This window comes from Anoplolepis gracilipes, chromosome 12 (assembly GCF_047496725.1).
Source record: "Anoplolepis gracilipes chromosome 12, ASM4749672v1, whole genome shotgun sequence".
NCBI lineage: Eukaryota > Metazoa > Arthropoda > Insecta > Hymenoptera > Formicidae > Anoplolepis > Anoplolepis gracilipes.
In genome coordinates, this window is record NC_132981.1 from 10024755 (window position 1) to 10042472 (window position 17718).

The following is a 17718-nucleotide window of genomic DNA, read 5'->3' on the forward strand; positions in this document are numbered from 1 at the left end:
GGTTGAACCTTAAATCGTTAAAATGTGCGTTACAATCGAAACAAGTGGACATGCGTCCTAACTGTTAGTTAAAAAAACAATCCAAAATAACTTTCTTCCTATTAATTTAATGTTACGCAAGCTATCTTTATTTATTTCTGCATTTATACTTACGAGCGTCGAAGCGTCGGGCGGCAATTTTGACAATGAGTCACGATAGACGAATGTTTAGACACGCATGTCCGTATTTGGATTACGCCTCGAACGCCCTCTAGTTTCATTCTGATGAGGCAAATGTAGCTGCCGCTCCACCAATCACAGAGCTCCTTATGATTGCTCGTCATCTCGTCTAGTTAATTTCATAGCTTCGACTTTCCCATCTCAATGTTAGAATATACTCACAGGTTATAGATAAGGATCCTCTGATCCTCTGTTCCAGCATGTTATCATCTTTGTCTAATACTAGTGAACAACAAGAATGACAATATGCTGGCAGTACTGGCAGTAAATTTTGGAACATAGCCTCTGATGCGCACAAAAATACGCGCGCAATTTTGAACATTAATTTAAATTAAACCTTATTTTAAAAGAATATATAGGATGTTTCTTTGAGACCATGAAAAGCTTTTTCATATTTTTTATTATCATTACAGATTAAGGGGAAATAAATATATGAACTTGGTTATTCCGAGATCTTTCAATCTTTTTCAATTGAATTATATATCGTACATATAATCGCACTGTATCCATCTGTTAAAACAATTAATGTAGCAAAATTTGCACTAAATTTGGATATTTATTTTTTTTTCAGATTATGTGTATATATATATATATATATATATATATATATGTGTCATCTAAAAAAGGAATATTATATATTGTATGATCAATTAGATACAATATATTCAACATTCTTTTATTAATAAATTTTTGGAGCAATAAAATTACTGGAAATTTTTTAATAAATCTCTCTGGGAACTCTAAATTTTTAATTACATATTATAATCATACTAAAAAAAATGAAGTAACTTTGCATGCTTATTTTTTATTTGAATTATTCAATAGCATGATTTTACTATATAATTAATATATATATTGCATGCACAAGGAGAAAAAGAGAGGGATAACAATGAATTTTTATTCATTAAAAAATCTAATATTCTTGTGTAGGTATTATATTTCGAATATAGCTTTTGCACAGCCTTTGTATCCTCTCTATTCAGTTATTCTCATACACGAAGATTCATGTCGATATTAACAATAAAGCATCACAATATCTTCTTAAGAATATTTCACTGGTATTTTCGATAGTTTTTCAAACATCCACATCTTACGATCAAATCGCAGCGCGTGGCATGTTTTTAAAGAGATATTAAGTTCACGTAATTTCTTAACTTATTAACATGATATCTCCAAATATTTAATTCCATGTTGCATATTACTTATGTTTTTCGTTCGATCGAAGAATAATTCGATGAGATGTTTTCGGCATTTTTATACGAGATGCGATAGAAGTTGTCAACTAAAATCTCAGATTTTAGTTCAAGCCAAAGAAAAAAAAATAAAGAAAGAAAAGAAAATCTTTCATATTCCAATAAGGAAGACACAGAACACACATACACACGCACACACAATTATGTCTTTTGATAATACCTACATACGCGTATCTGTAGAGATAGTGAAAGGACGATAGAGAACATTAATGTTTGTAATGCAAGAGTACGTTTTAATGCCTAACTACGATCACTATTATTTCGCCTACTTGCTAAAACAAGTCACAAACTCAAAGACTATGTATATGCCGTATAATACTCTACAAAAGTATGCTTTTTTTGCATAGTAGTAGTACATCCCCCATATCTATAATATATATAAATATATACATACCTCAAAATTATACAAAATTTCCATCAAATTGTATTAATTTTTCAAAAATCACAATCTTTGTACCCAGTTCGCGTGCAACTCGTTAATTTTTTATTTTTATTTTTGATTTCCACTTTGTCCAACGCAGAAATATTTAACGCAAACGAATTGTGTACAAATATCCACAATATCTACATATTTCTTTTTCTTTTTAACTGTACATTATAAGAGTAAAGAAATTTAATTCGTATTTTAAATGTTAATTTAATACTGCCTTACTATTTTTTTTCACGTATATTAATATAATATGTAAACTTATATTCTGTATACATAGCTTGTATCAAAATCTGAAATTAATGTCACATATATGTGACTGAAATCAAAATGTATGTGTAATATACTTTCTTCTATAATGAAAATCTTATTATAGGGCTTCGGAAATATTTGAATGGTTATAATGTTACAGCTTTGATATATGTATTATTTTCCATGACAATCTGGTTTTGTATAACTATTGCTTGATAAATGTTTATAAGCGATTATATTTCGCATTTTTACTGACCATTATTAACAAAACTCATATTTAAAACGTAATTCGGCATTTCACTTTCTTCCCAGTATCTCACTTTCACATAATTACTAATATTGTAGTACTATTTGATATCAAATATCTACTAATGTTCAAAGTATTGTGTAATATTATGGAATTTTAATCATTTTGCGAATACTAATATTGTTGTATAATATTATACTATTATATGATTTTATAATATTGCACATATTATTATATATAATTTTATAATATTATATGTGTATTTTAGTATTGCATTTGCAAAATACAAATTATTCCATAATATCACAATTACTAGAGCATTTAATAGTAATGCAATTTAACTATTTATGAACTTTATATATTTAGTTATGTACATAATTATAAATATTGAGATAGCAATACATTTCATTTAGATATTTGCGTTTAAGATATTTGTTTAATTTAAAGAGGATTTCTTATTTTAGTGAAATACCAAATCATTAAAATTTAACATTATTAAAAGGAGTAATATTTATCATACATATTTTCAACAAATTGACAATTTAGAGAGATCTAAAAATGAGAAAACTATATTACGAAAATGTGAATAAAATGATTTAAAACGCGATCAATAGTTCAGATATAATAATAGAGTTTGCTTCCTTTTTTAATAGGTATTTTAGAATCACACATTATATTTGTCTTTGTATGAATAATAATAATAATATTTACATCCTGATGTAATGATTTTTATATTTTAAATGCAAATGATATTATATACCAGTGCAGAGGTTGATTCTTCACTTTTTAAATAACATAAGCTTTATAAAGATTGAAAACACCTACTAAAAATCATACATTCACAATTGATTGTTCGCAATGCTAAACGAAGGTATATTTAGCATTTTGATATCAGCTATTCACCAAAAACAATATAATCGGTGCAACAACATTCTCGTTTAGCAATTTCTTTTTACACATTCACACAAAATAAGTACTCCAATCAAACATTTTACAATATTTTCTTACTTCATAAATTAATTATATAAAAAAATTATTAATTTACTATAACACATCTAATGTTTTATTAAAAGTAATAGCCAGCCTCCTTAAAAACGCTTCATTTTATTCCATATAAGTCTTTTTTTTCTTTTTTTTTCTTTTTTTTGATTTTACTTTACGTTAGGAAAATGGTCTCGACTTCTATTATGTCATAGAGCGTAGAAGAATTCCAGATATGGCCAAAGCAAACGACGACAATCGTTTACATCCATGGGATGTATTTATGTGGTTTCTTTTTAAACATATTGTTCGTTCCTGAACATAGTGTGTCAAGCACATATACAAATTATAATTTATAGATTCACGCAGAAAAGGTCAGTCGATTTTACTTCCCTATCTCTTGGGAAATTTCTTTTCTTGTCCCAGCAACTGAATCTTAGCACTATATAAGTCTAAGTCATTTGCTGACCTAGTTTCTTTTTCAGATGTCACTGTGATGTTTAACTATCACATTGGACACTCATCATCAAACATTTCGGTCTTCGTGTACATTATCGTGAACACATTGGATTCACTCACTAACCACTTGTCTAAAATATAAAATTTAGCAATCAAGTTCTGCGATTTACTTTTAACATATTTTTTTAGTGTTATCCATATTAATTATCATTATCAAACAAGTTATTTCTAAGTTTTGTTAGTGAACAATAGTCAGATAATTTACATAATATACTTACAATTATATCACAATAAAGGAATCTCCGTATTAATGCGTCACTCAAATGCTACAAATAAGAAAAGTATTTTTATTTTCATTTAATAATTATAACATATTTTTAAAAGCTATTTATTAACTAGCGAAATTATAGGAAATCTATTTATTGTATATTACGGGAAGGAGATCTAGTGTCAGCTTGATTTGGCGCTCCATCCATCGGTAAGCGTCCGCTGCATACACTTCCTCCAGTTGATGGATTGTAATTAAGAAAGTCCCAAATGAGTATTGTATCATCATGGGAGGATGAGACAATTTGGAACTCGTCAAACTGAAGACGAAATACACGTCCAGTATGCTCCTATAAAAAAATACAATTGTTCAGAATTTAATACAAATTTTTTCTTACTGATAAATATGATAAAAGAAAATACACAAAAATATATCTTACCACCAAGGTACGTAAGCATAGTGTACTAGCAACAGCACGAGGATCTAAAGCTGCTACTAAATCCCAAACTTTAATTTTACTATAACATACAATAATAAATGTATTAGATGGTACAATATCTTTTCCCCTCGTCACATTTAAAAAATTATAAATAATTCTTAAGGCAAAGCTTTTAATTTTCTTTAAAATTATCAATGTGAAATTTCTAATTCTAGTTTCCATAACGTGTAAATTATTTAAAACACTTTTAGTTTTTTTTGTATATTAAATATATATATTATAAATAAAATTTGTCAACTTTCTTATAAAGGAAGAAATAAGAATTATATGAATAATAATAAAAATTTTGAGTATATAATGTAATCATGATAAATTTTCTATACAATTACTAAAAATATTGTTGATTCCACAATGTTGAAGGCAAAATTAAAATTAGGATTAAGATTTTCATATACGTACCCATCATAAGCACCACTGACAATGTGTTTACTATCGAATCGAATACATCTCACTAGTTCCTCATGTCCTTCTAAAACACGTAGGCATGCTCCACACTCGATATCCCACAGTCGTATGGTATTATCACTACTACCACTAACTACTAAGCGATCCCTATATTGCAAACACGCTATACCGCGCTTATGCCCATTCAACGTTCGCACGAACTCGCAGTTAGATGTATTCCATACTTTAATAGTCCTATCACCACTCGCAGAAACTATGTATTTCTCGTCAAAGTCGACTACATTCACTGCTGCCCTGTGTCCCACTAAAACTCTTCTTAATGCGATCTCTGTCTGCGATGTCATATCCCAAACTGCTATTGAGCGATCCTGTGAATAATAATTATTGTCAGTAATGATTTAATCACGGATTGTGCAGATTAAGAAATATGTAAAAATCCTATTCTATTTTTTTTTCTACTGACCTTAGAGCATGTAACCATCATGCCGTTGTTAAATCTAAGATGCAACACTGCCTCACAATGATGAATTAGCGTATTAACCATTTCGCCTGTATTAGCGTCCCAAACTCTCACAGTGCTGTCCGAGGAACCAGATATTATAGCCTTATCATCGTATTGCAAACATAGCACAGAACCTGTATGCCCCGTTAACACCTTAATGCATTGCAGAGTATTTCTATCCCAGATTTTAATCGTGTTGTCACGAAGCCCGGAAACTATCTTCTGATCGTCGTATTGTAAACAGTAAACACCTTTCGAATTCTCGCTGCGGCAATTAATTCGTTGAAGATTAAATCGGCCCATTCTCCAGTTGTTTTCTATGCTCTCTATATCTTTGACAATTTTTGGATAAAGAGATCTATAGAAACTGTGATTAGGAAATTGTTCGCCCGGTTTCGGTTTAAAGAGGTATTGTATCCTGAAAGCAAAATTATAAAAGATATATAAAAAATGTAAAAAAAATATGTGTATTTATATGTTTATTACAATTCATAAAGATGTGTATATCATCTATGTTATTCTATATGTATATCATGTGTCGAGAGTTTAGATTTTATGTTGAATAAATCTGTTCACCATCCCCTTCTTTCGGCCAATCCTCTCCAGACTGAATCCGTTCGAACTTTGCGTTCAATCAACTTTTTCCAAAGCATTCCTTCGCTGATTACTCTATGCCATTCCTTGCATACCAGTTCTGCAGAAACAAGTGATTTAGCGTCTAAGTATGAAAGAATACTTTCTGCAACGTGGTCCAATCCTTTTTCTGTAAAACGTTCGATGTTGTTAGTCGAAATACAATAATAAATATTATTAAAGAATATGCCATAAAATGTTAGACACACATAAAGCGTAAATTTTAATTACATACTTGGCAAAAGTGAGATAAAGTCTCTTTGCAGCATTGGCTTGAGATACGCGTTGATGTGTCCATGCTGATAGTGACACATTTTTGCTAACAGCTGTTCGACAAAGTGCACTTGTTCCGGATCACTCCATCTTTCAAATAGCTTCATACAAATTTCTTTTTCCTGTCCATATTGCGTAGCTACTCCTGTAGATGGTTCCTTTTTGCAACTAGGATCGTACAGTATCGTCATGGGATACTGTAACAGAATGTAAGAGAATATTAACAATCATATACATTATATATTTTTTTCTATATTATATAGTTTAAAATATATTCTATAATATATTCTTGTACGCATCACGCGTGTTTTACAAAAAAAGAATTAGAATATAATCTATGTTGAGAATATCTCTTTTTCACTAAAAATAAATTAAACCTATGCAGACGAAAAAAGTATTTATTATTATTTTTTTTCATTTATGATATACTTGAATCGTGAAAATGTATAAAAATCGTGAAAATGTATAAACGTAAAATATATTATACATATATTTGAATTTCTTTATTAGTACTTTTTTTATACGCGCATATATATATACAATATTTATTCTTACTGTGTCACCGATATGCCGAGTAATCGGAGCGCAAATAAATGTGACTAAGAATATCACGTTGTACAATGTGCATTATCATATCGGTGCATATATTGTTGTTTCTTGATTAATCGCCTAAACGGCATGCATTGGATGGAAATCGTGCGAAGCCTTCGCGCTTGAGTACGCAATTTCCAAGAGAAAAACACCCAAGATATTCAAGTTATCATGCAAATGAAATATATATATATATATATATATATATATATATATATATATATATATGCATTATCAATACAATTACGTAGTTAACCACGCGATCAATCTTACAAAATAATATAAATTTTAAAAATAAAACAAATATTTTATCTAACAAAAATTTGCATTTTATCCTACTAATCACACACATACAAGTCAATTTATATAGGGTAATACTTTCCATTTAGCTTATGTCGACTTGTGTCGACATAAGCGTCATTCTACCTTTGTTATCACTGGATTTTGAAAAAAGACGCTTGTATCAACTTGTGTCGATAAATGGAAAGTATTCTTTGAAAAAAAATTGTGAAATATGAATAATTGAATGTGGAAATTAGAGCCTTTTAAGTATTTTTCTTTTACATAAACTAGCGATTATTGATACTGTTATTGGTTGACGACACTGGTATTGATCAATAATAAAATACTATTGTTAGTGATAAATAAAATACAAGAATTTTAAATTATATGTGCTAATTGCTTTTCCTCTTCCATTAAAAAGAACAAGTAAAGTAATCGATTTCCTGTCAACGTGCAAAACGTCTGGTTCTTGTTAATCTCACTTATCTCTCTCGAAATAATGATATACATAGATAAAAGTCACAATATGCCAAAAGATTCCGTCATCAGATAGCTTATCCAGAGATTATCGCTTAATCAAATCAAATTTTAAAGTGAATATATAACTTGGAAAGATAGCAGCAACTTATGACATAAGAAAAGAAATACATGTCATTGTGTTCAACAAAAAACAAAGTACACCATGTTTTAAAGTTCTGGAAAAAAATACGCGTCAATTTATAGAGCGATCTGATAAATAAAATTAGAGTTTGTAATCGCGGATAGATCTTAAGACATAGCAAAGTACCAGGTTCTTGACCTCTCTCATATCTCACGCGAGAGCTCTTATAAATTAATTCGTTTACGTTGCGTCCTGGTTTGTATCGAGCATCTCGTTTTCCTCGTTAATACTGTAATCATCGGTGATCACATTTCAAGCAACATACAACATGAACAAATATTCCAATTTTAGCGAGTAATCACTTCGATAAACGATCACGTGCTCTTTAATATATATTTGATTTTAGCATAAATTTTAATTGAAATTAAGCAAGGTCCACGTTATATGTGATCGATTCGTAAATATAAATCCCATTACGCAATAATCGAATGAATAGTATATTCAATAGCACTAATAAAATATGCAAGGTAAATTTATGCGATTGTCACGTAGCATTAAGATTGTTGACACATGCTATGCAAGTATGACTAATCGAATTGTACAGAAATTCAGGCATGTGGCATAAATGTGCATAAGATGTACTGTTCACGAAAGAAAGCAGTCTCACACGTTTGCACTTTCACTATTTATGTGTCATCCTTATCGTCGGTACTTGTCGCCAATATCCGATAATGTTAACCGCAAGGGATATCATCAAGAACATCCTTTGGTATAGATAAAAATAGAATGTAAGAACGCGTATTGATCAAACCTAATCTTCGTATATCCTTTATTGAGTTCTTTTCTATTACAATATTTTACGCTCAAAAAAGTTTTCTATTTAAAAAAAAAAAGAGAGCAAATCAACACAATAAATATATAACATGTACTGTACTTTAATTACACATTAAAAAAATATTATATATTTTATATATATTTTTATATATAATTTTATGTAATAAAAATGATATATTATTATTATTATATATAAAAAAATTATATATTGTATGTATATAAAAATTACATTAATTAAAATGTATAATATACGAGGATATAATAGAAAATATTGTTTCTTTTTTTTTTTTTTTTTTACTTGCTACTTCCAATTTCTTTTTTTTTATCAAAATTTTGTGTCTATCAAAAATTGTTTATTGTCCCGTGTTATATAAAAATTATTATTTGTCCGGTATTCGATTAGATCAGATAATTTAAATAAATATGCAGCAATTCATGCATTACCGTGCTAATTTAATTTCAAGGCTATCGGATTTAATGTGAAAACAGAATATTGTCAGACTTAATTCTGTTTTGCTATGAAAATTTAAAATAAATATTACGACATCATTCACGTGATATTAATGCCTCTAAATAATTTTTAGGAATTTATTTTTTTTTAATATATGTATCTGATTTTTTAAATATTATCTCTCCTGAAGTAATTCTTCTCTTTAAACTTATACTCCATATATATTAATTCTCTTCATTTCTAACACTCGAGGGAAGGCTTTTCCCAGCCGATTGAGCAAACAGCGTTATCTACGCTATCATCCCACGTAAGTTTACATAATTTTCCCCGTGCAACGAATCTTATTAATAGAAAACGATGAATTTATTGTTGAATTGAAAAATATACACAGATATATACGCATACGTACACGAAGGAACCGAGTGGGCGATATTTTTGTAAACGAAGAATTACATTTGCACGATTGGAGAAAGTGCATCCGCAAATGCAATAGGGAATGCCACAATGTTAGGAGGATGTTCCACGAGCACAATTGTCGAGAGTGAGACTTTATTGTAAAAAAAAAAACTTATGCAAATGTCGCGTCAATCTTAACGTTTTCACGTTGTTTCTCAACTTCGTCTGATGCAATGTTCTCTACAAAATATTCAAAAATCGAGGAAAAATGGTTATTCTTCATAAAATTTCTGATTTTTCGTTAGCGAAAATGATTTCGATATCTTTCGAATTATAGATCTCTGAAAATGATACTTTTTGCCTAGATTAAACTCCGAAGAAATTGAATAATAAAATACCTTAAATTTTTAATTGAATTTTAAGATCCAGCCACTTGGAAAAGATACGGAAAAAGATATGCCATTGACACTTTTTGCCTAAATTGAACTCCAAAGAAATTGAATAATAAAATACCTTAAATTTTTAATTGAATTTTAAGATCCAGCCACTTGGAAAAGGTACGGAAAAAGATATGCCATTGACACTTTTATCAAGATTAATTTAAAATTTCATAAGGAGCTATATACTAACGTGTTCACTATTCCGGAACGATTCTAGGACACCTTGTGTAGTGTTTCTTTATCTGTAATAGCCGTATGTCATATACACTAGAAGTGTGTCACACGAGATATGCAGGAAAATCCCGTTTATACTCTAAGCAACGATTTGTAGTCTGCGAAATCGTATATTTCGCGTCTGACCTACTTGCCGCGACGTCTCCCCTACGCCAGGAAGTGAAAACCGTCATAAAAGACCCATATCGCGTTAATAAATACTCGTTAATGAAGGCTATAAGATCCCCACGTCGTATAGAAACGGCTAGAAAACAGCGACAAATGGACAACAACTTTATACGTCTAAAAGACCAAGTCAACGTACGTCAACATGTCAAAAAAGCTTACAAGAAATTTGTATATCTGACATTCAAAAAATCTCAAATGCATCTTTTCTCATTATTTTCAGACTCTTAAAAAATGTCACTCTTTTTCTAAAAAGAAACAAAACGGCATAGAAAGTTACATCTTTAGGACGTTGAAAGAATTATACATACTAAATTACAGCCAGTATTTTTGAAGATCTTTTAAAACATCGCTTAAAAATAGATACTTTTTGTGAGCCAAGAATTGTACGTTATTATGATCTATTATATAGGGACCCCCTATCGAAAGACCGACCCTGCGGCAGTTGTGTGTCCCTTGTATTATTGTATCACGAAGAGACGAGTCTAGCGATGATGCGCGCGCAGCGCGATCACCTGAAAACACTTGGAGTGCTCCTGGCATAACGGTATCGCGAACTCGTGTCGAATCTACGCTCTCCTGATTCTTTTGTCTTCCTGGATGTCGTCGATGCGCCTGTTGCCGCGATTAAAGTGAACAATACATACTGGGTCCGATGATGAACGATGATGAACGATGACTGTTGGAACGATTGATTTTTCTCTTCTGTCAAGAATCATTTTTTTTTTCAAAAGTTTCACTGTAATATTCTTGAAATATGACTCGAATCTTTCTCCTTTTTGAAGGATTTGTTAAAGCAAAATATAACCAGAAATAACCAAAAATTAAATTGATTAATGATTTAATTTATTTGCATCCTTTTTTCTTTTTCACTTATAGTCAGGAAATATTTATAGTATCTATTATATTTTAAGGAAATGTACTTCAATTTTTGACAAGAAACATTGCCACGTGTATCACGTTCATCTATTATCCTTGTACTTAAAATACTGTAATTAGATTGCAATCTACAAATATTTTTTTTTTTATATAATTTTACTACTTTTGTCAAATTTTAATGTAAACGACACAATTTATATTCTCAGTATATTTAAAATAAAACTGTCTGGCAATTATTAAGTTGATTTCAACGAAACTTGAACGTTGTCTTTTAATTAATGCTTTGAATGCATTTACAAGGGAAGTAGTGTCGCAAGACCGAAATGTACGTGATTTCATGGAATGAATCGTGAAACAAGTTTTTGCTCCGTGAATTCGCTCGTCTATTCTGGCACAAAGAGGTCGACAACTTCTGAAGGTTTAAGAGAAGCGGCCGTCGGAGAATCGTGACGTTAGAAAGCGTAAAGAGAACATTAAAATTAACAATGGACTCTGACACACCGCACAAATATCCAAGTCAGATAGTTTCAAAATTTCCTAATAACTAGATATATCTTTAGTGAAAGAAACCGTGCACTCAAAAAAATGATGTTGCAACTTCAACAAAAATTTTCTAGGTGTAAAAAATTAACTGAAACAGATAAATTACTAGCAAATACTGTGATATTGCATATATTTTGCACTTAATCAATTTAAATGACACAGACAGAATATCTGTACTATTAGTGTAATTTAGACAGAAAATTTTTCTGTAATGGCTATCTTTAAGACCTACTATCAATTATATTTGGCAATGGGATCTAAATTTTCTAAAGGTATTGCTAGAATATTGCTGCTATAAATTCTATACGTGACAAACAAAATTCTACCAGATACAAAAAGTAGCGATAAATTTTAATTAAGAATTTAGAAATCTATTCACATTAGCAAGATATTTTTTTTGAATGTGAGATACCTTAGCAAATATTCAAAAATAATTGTCCCTATTATAATCAAAGGATCAGAAATTAAATAATTTCAGAGTAAAATTTCCAATCTGAAAAAGAGATACATATATAATCAACTTGAAAATATTTACTCAGCTTGTGAAAATCATCCAAAAATGAAAACAGAGAAATGTTATTTATTACGAACAAAGAATCGATCTTGCACGCTGTTGCAGATCCCACGAGTACAGGGTCAGAAGCATTTCGCAGTGTCTTTTTTATCTCGGGCAACGAAACCGAAACATTATGGCGACGCCTAAAAAGGAAAGGTACCTCCCGCTTGACATTGCTCACGCACGCGGATTTACATGTACGCGTGTCATTATGCAAAAGTCTCGGAAGGGCGCCGAGAATTTATACCTACCATATGTACTTCCTTATTATTTATTTTATCTCTTACTGAGATTCAAATGGATTTCCGTCTCGCGGTAATGACTAGGATATATATACGGGGGACAAAGTAAAAATCTAAACCGCTCTACTCGCGGATGGCAAAACGGTGGATCCATTACCGTTATCGTGAACGCGCTTTTTTTCGTTAACGCTTATTTCTCGTCCTCGCATGGATATAAAGTTCATTAACATCGATAGCCTGTCGACGCTCTGTTACATTCGGCATTATTACAATTTCGAGTAAAATGGAAGTAATTGTTATTAAATAGAGAGGAGCTTTTTGGAGTCTGTAATCCTAATGACAACATGTTGTTATCAACAATAACTTTTTAATAAAAGAGTTAGAATAAATAAAACTTTAAAAGAGTGGATTTTTACATAATGTTATCTGAAGAATAAAATGTTCCTAAAAAGTAGATGTACAAAGTCTCGCTGCAAAGAACCACTTTCTGAAATTGTTACTATGCATAACTATGTGCAATTATACATATAATATAAATCGTAGTAATATATATTACCAGAATAATAAATAACATTTTTTTCCTTGAGCAATAAATTGTTTTGGAAATTTTTTTACTCAAAAATTACAATCAACACAATATTAATTTTATATTAATAGTTAAAGAATAAATAATTTCTCTCTATCTGTTAGCTTTCAATTTTTATTAATCGATGTCGTTTATCTAGTGGGATTGAGTATACATATATATTCGTCAATAAGATTACGGAAGTATTCAATTTGAAATATTTGCTTATTACATCCAGCGTCAGTACTCGAGAGTAATGATGTCCAAATCCATGAATATCGTATTATACGTAGGTAAATTCGCGCGACCTTCTCGTTCAAGGATCGCAATCTGTTTCTCTCTCTCTCTCTCTCTTTCTATCATCGACAGACTGACGTTTGAAAGCCCATCTGTGCTGGTATTCTCTATTGGAATAACGTTATTCATCACTGAGAAATGTGCGGAAATTACGAATGTACTAGTCTAAATCATAAATGAAGAAATGGAGAAACCGAATAAAATTAATTAAGATTAAAAATTAATATGTTAAAATATCAGAAATGTCTTTTAATATATGTATTTTAGAAAATATTTTTTTCAATTACGTAAAAAAAAAAAAGATTTAATTATATGAAAAGGAAAGTGTGTATCTGGGATATTATCATAATTACACGAATACAGATATTAGAGAAGAGAGACATGTTGGATAAAATTTTTAACTAATTTTATTTAAAAAAAACTTTATATATTTGCGTATATAAATTTAAATTGTGTTTATTTCTTGAAACTTCGTAAAATAAAGATTTTTACACGTATTTTTCAGTCACAGGAAGAACGTGTGTGATACATTTAGAACGATATATGATTTATGAGCGCAATAAGCGTAGGAGGGACCATCATCCGAGCGCGGGATAAGAAGTTGTAGCTGCACTTCCGGTGCGCCGTGTTGCAACAAACGTATGTAATTATGAAGAATAACGACTGTTATCGTGCATCCACAGGAGTCCATACAGCCGCAACATTATCATACACACACACACACACACACACATTTAAATGCATTGTACGCTGCATATGAATTAATTATGAACTGAGTCGCTGATCAATCTGTCATAATGTTCATTATGCGAACGTTAGATTCGAAATATGCAAATAAATACTCGAGAGATAAGTAGAACAAGAAATAAAAATTGACATTAATATATACATAATGTATATTATATATATATATATATATATATATATATATATATATATATATATATATTGTAATAAAATTAGAAGTAAAGAAATTAAAAATAAAACTTTAAATATAATATCAGGAGATAAGGTGGAATTATTCATATATATTTTCTCTTTTAGATACATTCAAAAAAATATTTTGCTAATATAGATAGATTTCTAGATGTTTCAATTAAAATTTATCGCTACTTTTTGTATCTGTTAGAATATTGTTTGTCACGTATAGAATTTATAGCAGCAATATTGTAGCAATACCTCTAGAAAATTTAGATCCCATTGTCAAATATTAATTACAAATATAATTGTCCTTGACAATAGGCCTTAAAGATAGGCATCGCAGAAAAATTTTCTGTCTAAATTACACTAATAGTACAGATATAAATTCTATCTCTGTCATTTAAATCGATTGAGTGCAAAATATATGCAGTATCACAGTATTTGCTAATAATTTTTCTGTTTCAGTTAACTTTTTACACCTAGAAAATTTTTTATTGAAGTTGCAAGATTATTTTTTTGAGTGAGGAATATCTATCATTGTAAAAGGCAAGATTATCAACACGAATCGAAGCTATCGAGATTCTCGATATTATCCACACCTTTTTTCCAAGAAAATGAAAAAAAGTAGATAAAAGAGGACAAAGTCAAAAGTCGTGACGGATCGAATCGAAGAGAATAGGAGGGGTTGCTAGACCTCTAGAGAGACAAGAGGGGGCAGAGCTAAAACATCGATTGTATGTAGCGCGCTGGAGACAATCGGATTCCAGCTAATCAGACATGTGTCACTCGCGAAATGTTATTAAATCTATTCTGTATTATCGCTATTCTGTCACGTTTCGTGTTAAATACGGACGCGTGTTTAAATCTTACAATTAGGAAAGGGAGATTAAAAGCCGAGCGTAATAAGGAAACACGATTAAAAATTGTCATCTTTTTATATCCTTGGACGCGAAACGTCTGATACCTTAATCAGACGAGGTATAAATGAAGAATTGGTCATTTAATGAAGCATGATTGGCTATTTTTCTCGCTACGCCAGACCAGTATCGCAATCTGTAGATACTACTCATCTATAGATATAACGCGATGATACGATAGCTGTCTAATGAATGTCAAGGCATTTATTATAACACCTAATGTACATACGTCATCCGCGTATCATACGATCGCTCGATCTGTAAAAGGATTCTTGTCAAGGATCGCGAGTTAAATAAAAAAAAAACACTGAGAGAGTGAGAGGAGGGGACTCCGCAACGCGAGATGCGCGATTTGCATCTGCATTTGCAAACAGTCCTTACACGCGAAATGACAACTGGACTTCACGTCATCGTCCTTCACGTCGATCGACATGAAAACATCGGAAAGAAATCTGTTTACTTCGTTTATTGTTTTTTTTTTTTTTTTTTTTCTTCTTTACATTTGAGCGGAAATGTGAAAGATAAGTAGACGATTCGATATCAGAGGAGTCGATCGTGACATAAGACACGATCCTCTCTGTTAGACAGATAATTGTCACACGTTGATAAGTTATAAACAAGTGCTCAAGGTGTATCGTTCAAATTCTAATCTTCTTCCTATCTATCTCTCTCTCTCTCTCTCTCTCTCTCTCTCTCTCTCTCTCTCTCTCTCTCTCTCTCTCCCTCTCTCTTCTTCTAATAACACAAGAAATAATCACGCACGACGCGACTCACAATTCAAGTTTGACCTCGAATATCTCGGAAGTAAAACACGTGCAGAGTCAACGGACGGACGATTCGTACGGTCGGTCGCGAGGAGGCACAAGATGGCGATAGTTTTTTTTTTCGCGACGAGAGGAAACGTCGAGCGGACACTTAGATTGCCTAGTCACTCTCACCTGCTGACTCGTGTTCGTGTCGTCGATAATCTTGTCCGTTTCCATGTTGATCATCTCACTCGTATGGCAACGTCCACCGTCCCGATGAACGACTTTCGGCAACTGGCGTTCCGTACAGTTTTCCCACCAAGTTGACGTGTGACTCTTATACAAGAAGCGGAGAGAACTATGTTATATATCGTGAATCCTTCTCAGGAATGACCGCTGAAAAGGGAGTCCACGCCGAGACGGCGACAACGCGAACACGATTCTGCCTTTAACCACTTGGCGCGCACAAACGACGGCGACGACGTGACGGTGAATGACGCTCGCTTACGAGTCCTCGCCATGCATCACAGGAAGTCGGCGGGACATTTCACCAACACAACAGCTCGCAAATAACTATGCCGTACAACGGTCTAGGTAGCAGCGGGGAGCGTCTACTGTCGACTCTCTTCCGCGCGTCGCGATGACGTATCGGGATCTTTCTCGAGACTCGAGATCGCACACGAGATATCAAGCTCCTTTTTTTTTTCCCCCAACATGAGATCACAATCAACGAACTTGCTCGTGGCGCAGACAGTGCCGAACTGGGCCGAGCGAACGAACGACTTGACAGACAGACAGACGGATAGATAGATGGATGGATGGATGGATGGATGGATGGACGGACGGACGGACGGACGGACGGACAGACGGGCGGACGGACGACACGCGAGATGTGACTTGAGAATGCGCAATTCGATATAACCGAGAGCCGAGAATAGGATCCCACGATTGGCCAACGCGATGATATTGCGGTCGAAAACGGCGCGGAGAGAGAAATATTGGCTCGCCGTGCGCGATAACGTCTGTCGACGCGAATCGAGAATCGACTGTTCCAAGCAAGCCAAGGCTCCCAGATAGCTGCGTTCGTAAACTCACTCGTTGGATAAAGGGACATTTCGATAGACCAATCAGGAGAAAGAGAGTCTTTTGTTCTGATTGGTCAATTAAATGCTGGTCCACTTTGAATGAATTTTCGAACGCCATCAAAACGATGCGTGATATTTTAAAAACGGCGCTTAACACGCACCCATAATTTTGATTACATAAATTTAAATATATAATGATCAATGGAAAATAAATCCGTTACTACGTTAATCGTCCTCGTTTGTTATAAATTTATTCTATAATTGAAAATAATAATTATATAATTAATATAATACAATTAATATAATACAATTATAATATTATAATAGTAATAAATTAATATAATTATAATATATAATAAAGAAAAAATTGAAAGCATAGCTGCATAGAAATTCTTGCAGAGGATGAGAAGAATAAAATCTTACAAAAACTAAATGTAAATAAATAATATTTTTGTTTCCTTTCTTATTCTTAATAAATATTAAGTCATATTTTCTTACATATATGTAAAATAAAATCGCTATTGAGAAAAAGATTAAGCAAAAAAGAAAAAGACA

At 31.8% G+C, this 17718-nt stretch overlaps 1 protein-coding gene and 1 long non-coding RNA gene across 2 annotated transcripts in view; one reads left to right on the forward strand and one right to left on the reverse strand.

The window, feature by feature from the left end:
* The window catches only part of LOC140672067 (uncharacterized), a 91618-nt gene extending 77548 nt beyond the window's left edge, over window positions 1-14070 (forward strand). The window contains exon 4 of the long non-coding RNA XR_012047821.1: window positions 14000-14070. This is a non-coding gene — a long non-coding RNA (uncharacterized lncRNA). The remainder of the gene's footprint in view (window positions 1-13999) is intronic.
* On the reverse strand, window positions 1139-17136 carry Slmb (beta-transducin repeat containing E3 ubiquitin protein ligase slmb). Its single transcript, XM_072903894.1, has 9 exons — window positions 16271-17136; window positions 6381-6615; window positions 6089-6275; window positions 5474-5930; window positions 5005-5378; window positions 4546-4624; window positions 4272-4455; window positions 4117-4164; window positions 1139-3969 (listed from the first exon to the last, which is right to left on the reverse strand). Exons 1-8 carry the CDS (start codon window positions 16322-16324, stop codon window positions 4154-4156), a joined length of 1581 nt encoding a protein of 526 aa, XP_072759995.1. The 5' UTR covers window positions 16325-17136; the 3' UTR covers window positions 1139-3969; window positions 4117-4153.
* Between the last annotated feature and the right edge of the window lie 582 nt (window positions 17137-17718).

Coding starts and splice junctions, on each gene's coding strand:
- Slmb (XM_072903894.1), bottom strand. CDS start 16,324: ATGATCAACATGGAAACGGACAAGATTATCGACGACACGAACACGAGT. Junction 5,931..6,088: donor TTGGCCGAAAGAAGGGGATG/GTGAACAGATTT, acceptor TTTTGCTTTCAG/GATACAATACCTCTTTAAAC. Junction 4,625..5,004: donor GTCAGTGGTGCTTATGATGG/GTACGTATATGA, acceptor TGTATGTTATAG/TAAAATTAAAGTTTGGGATT.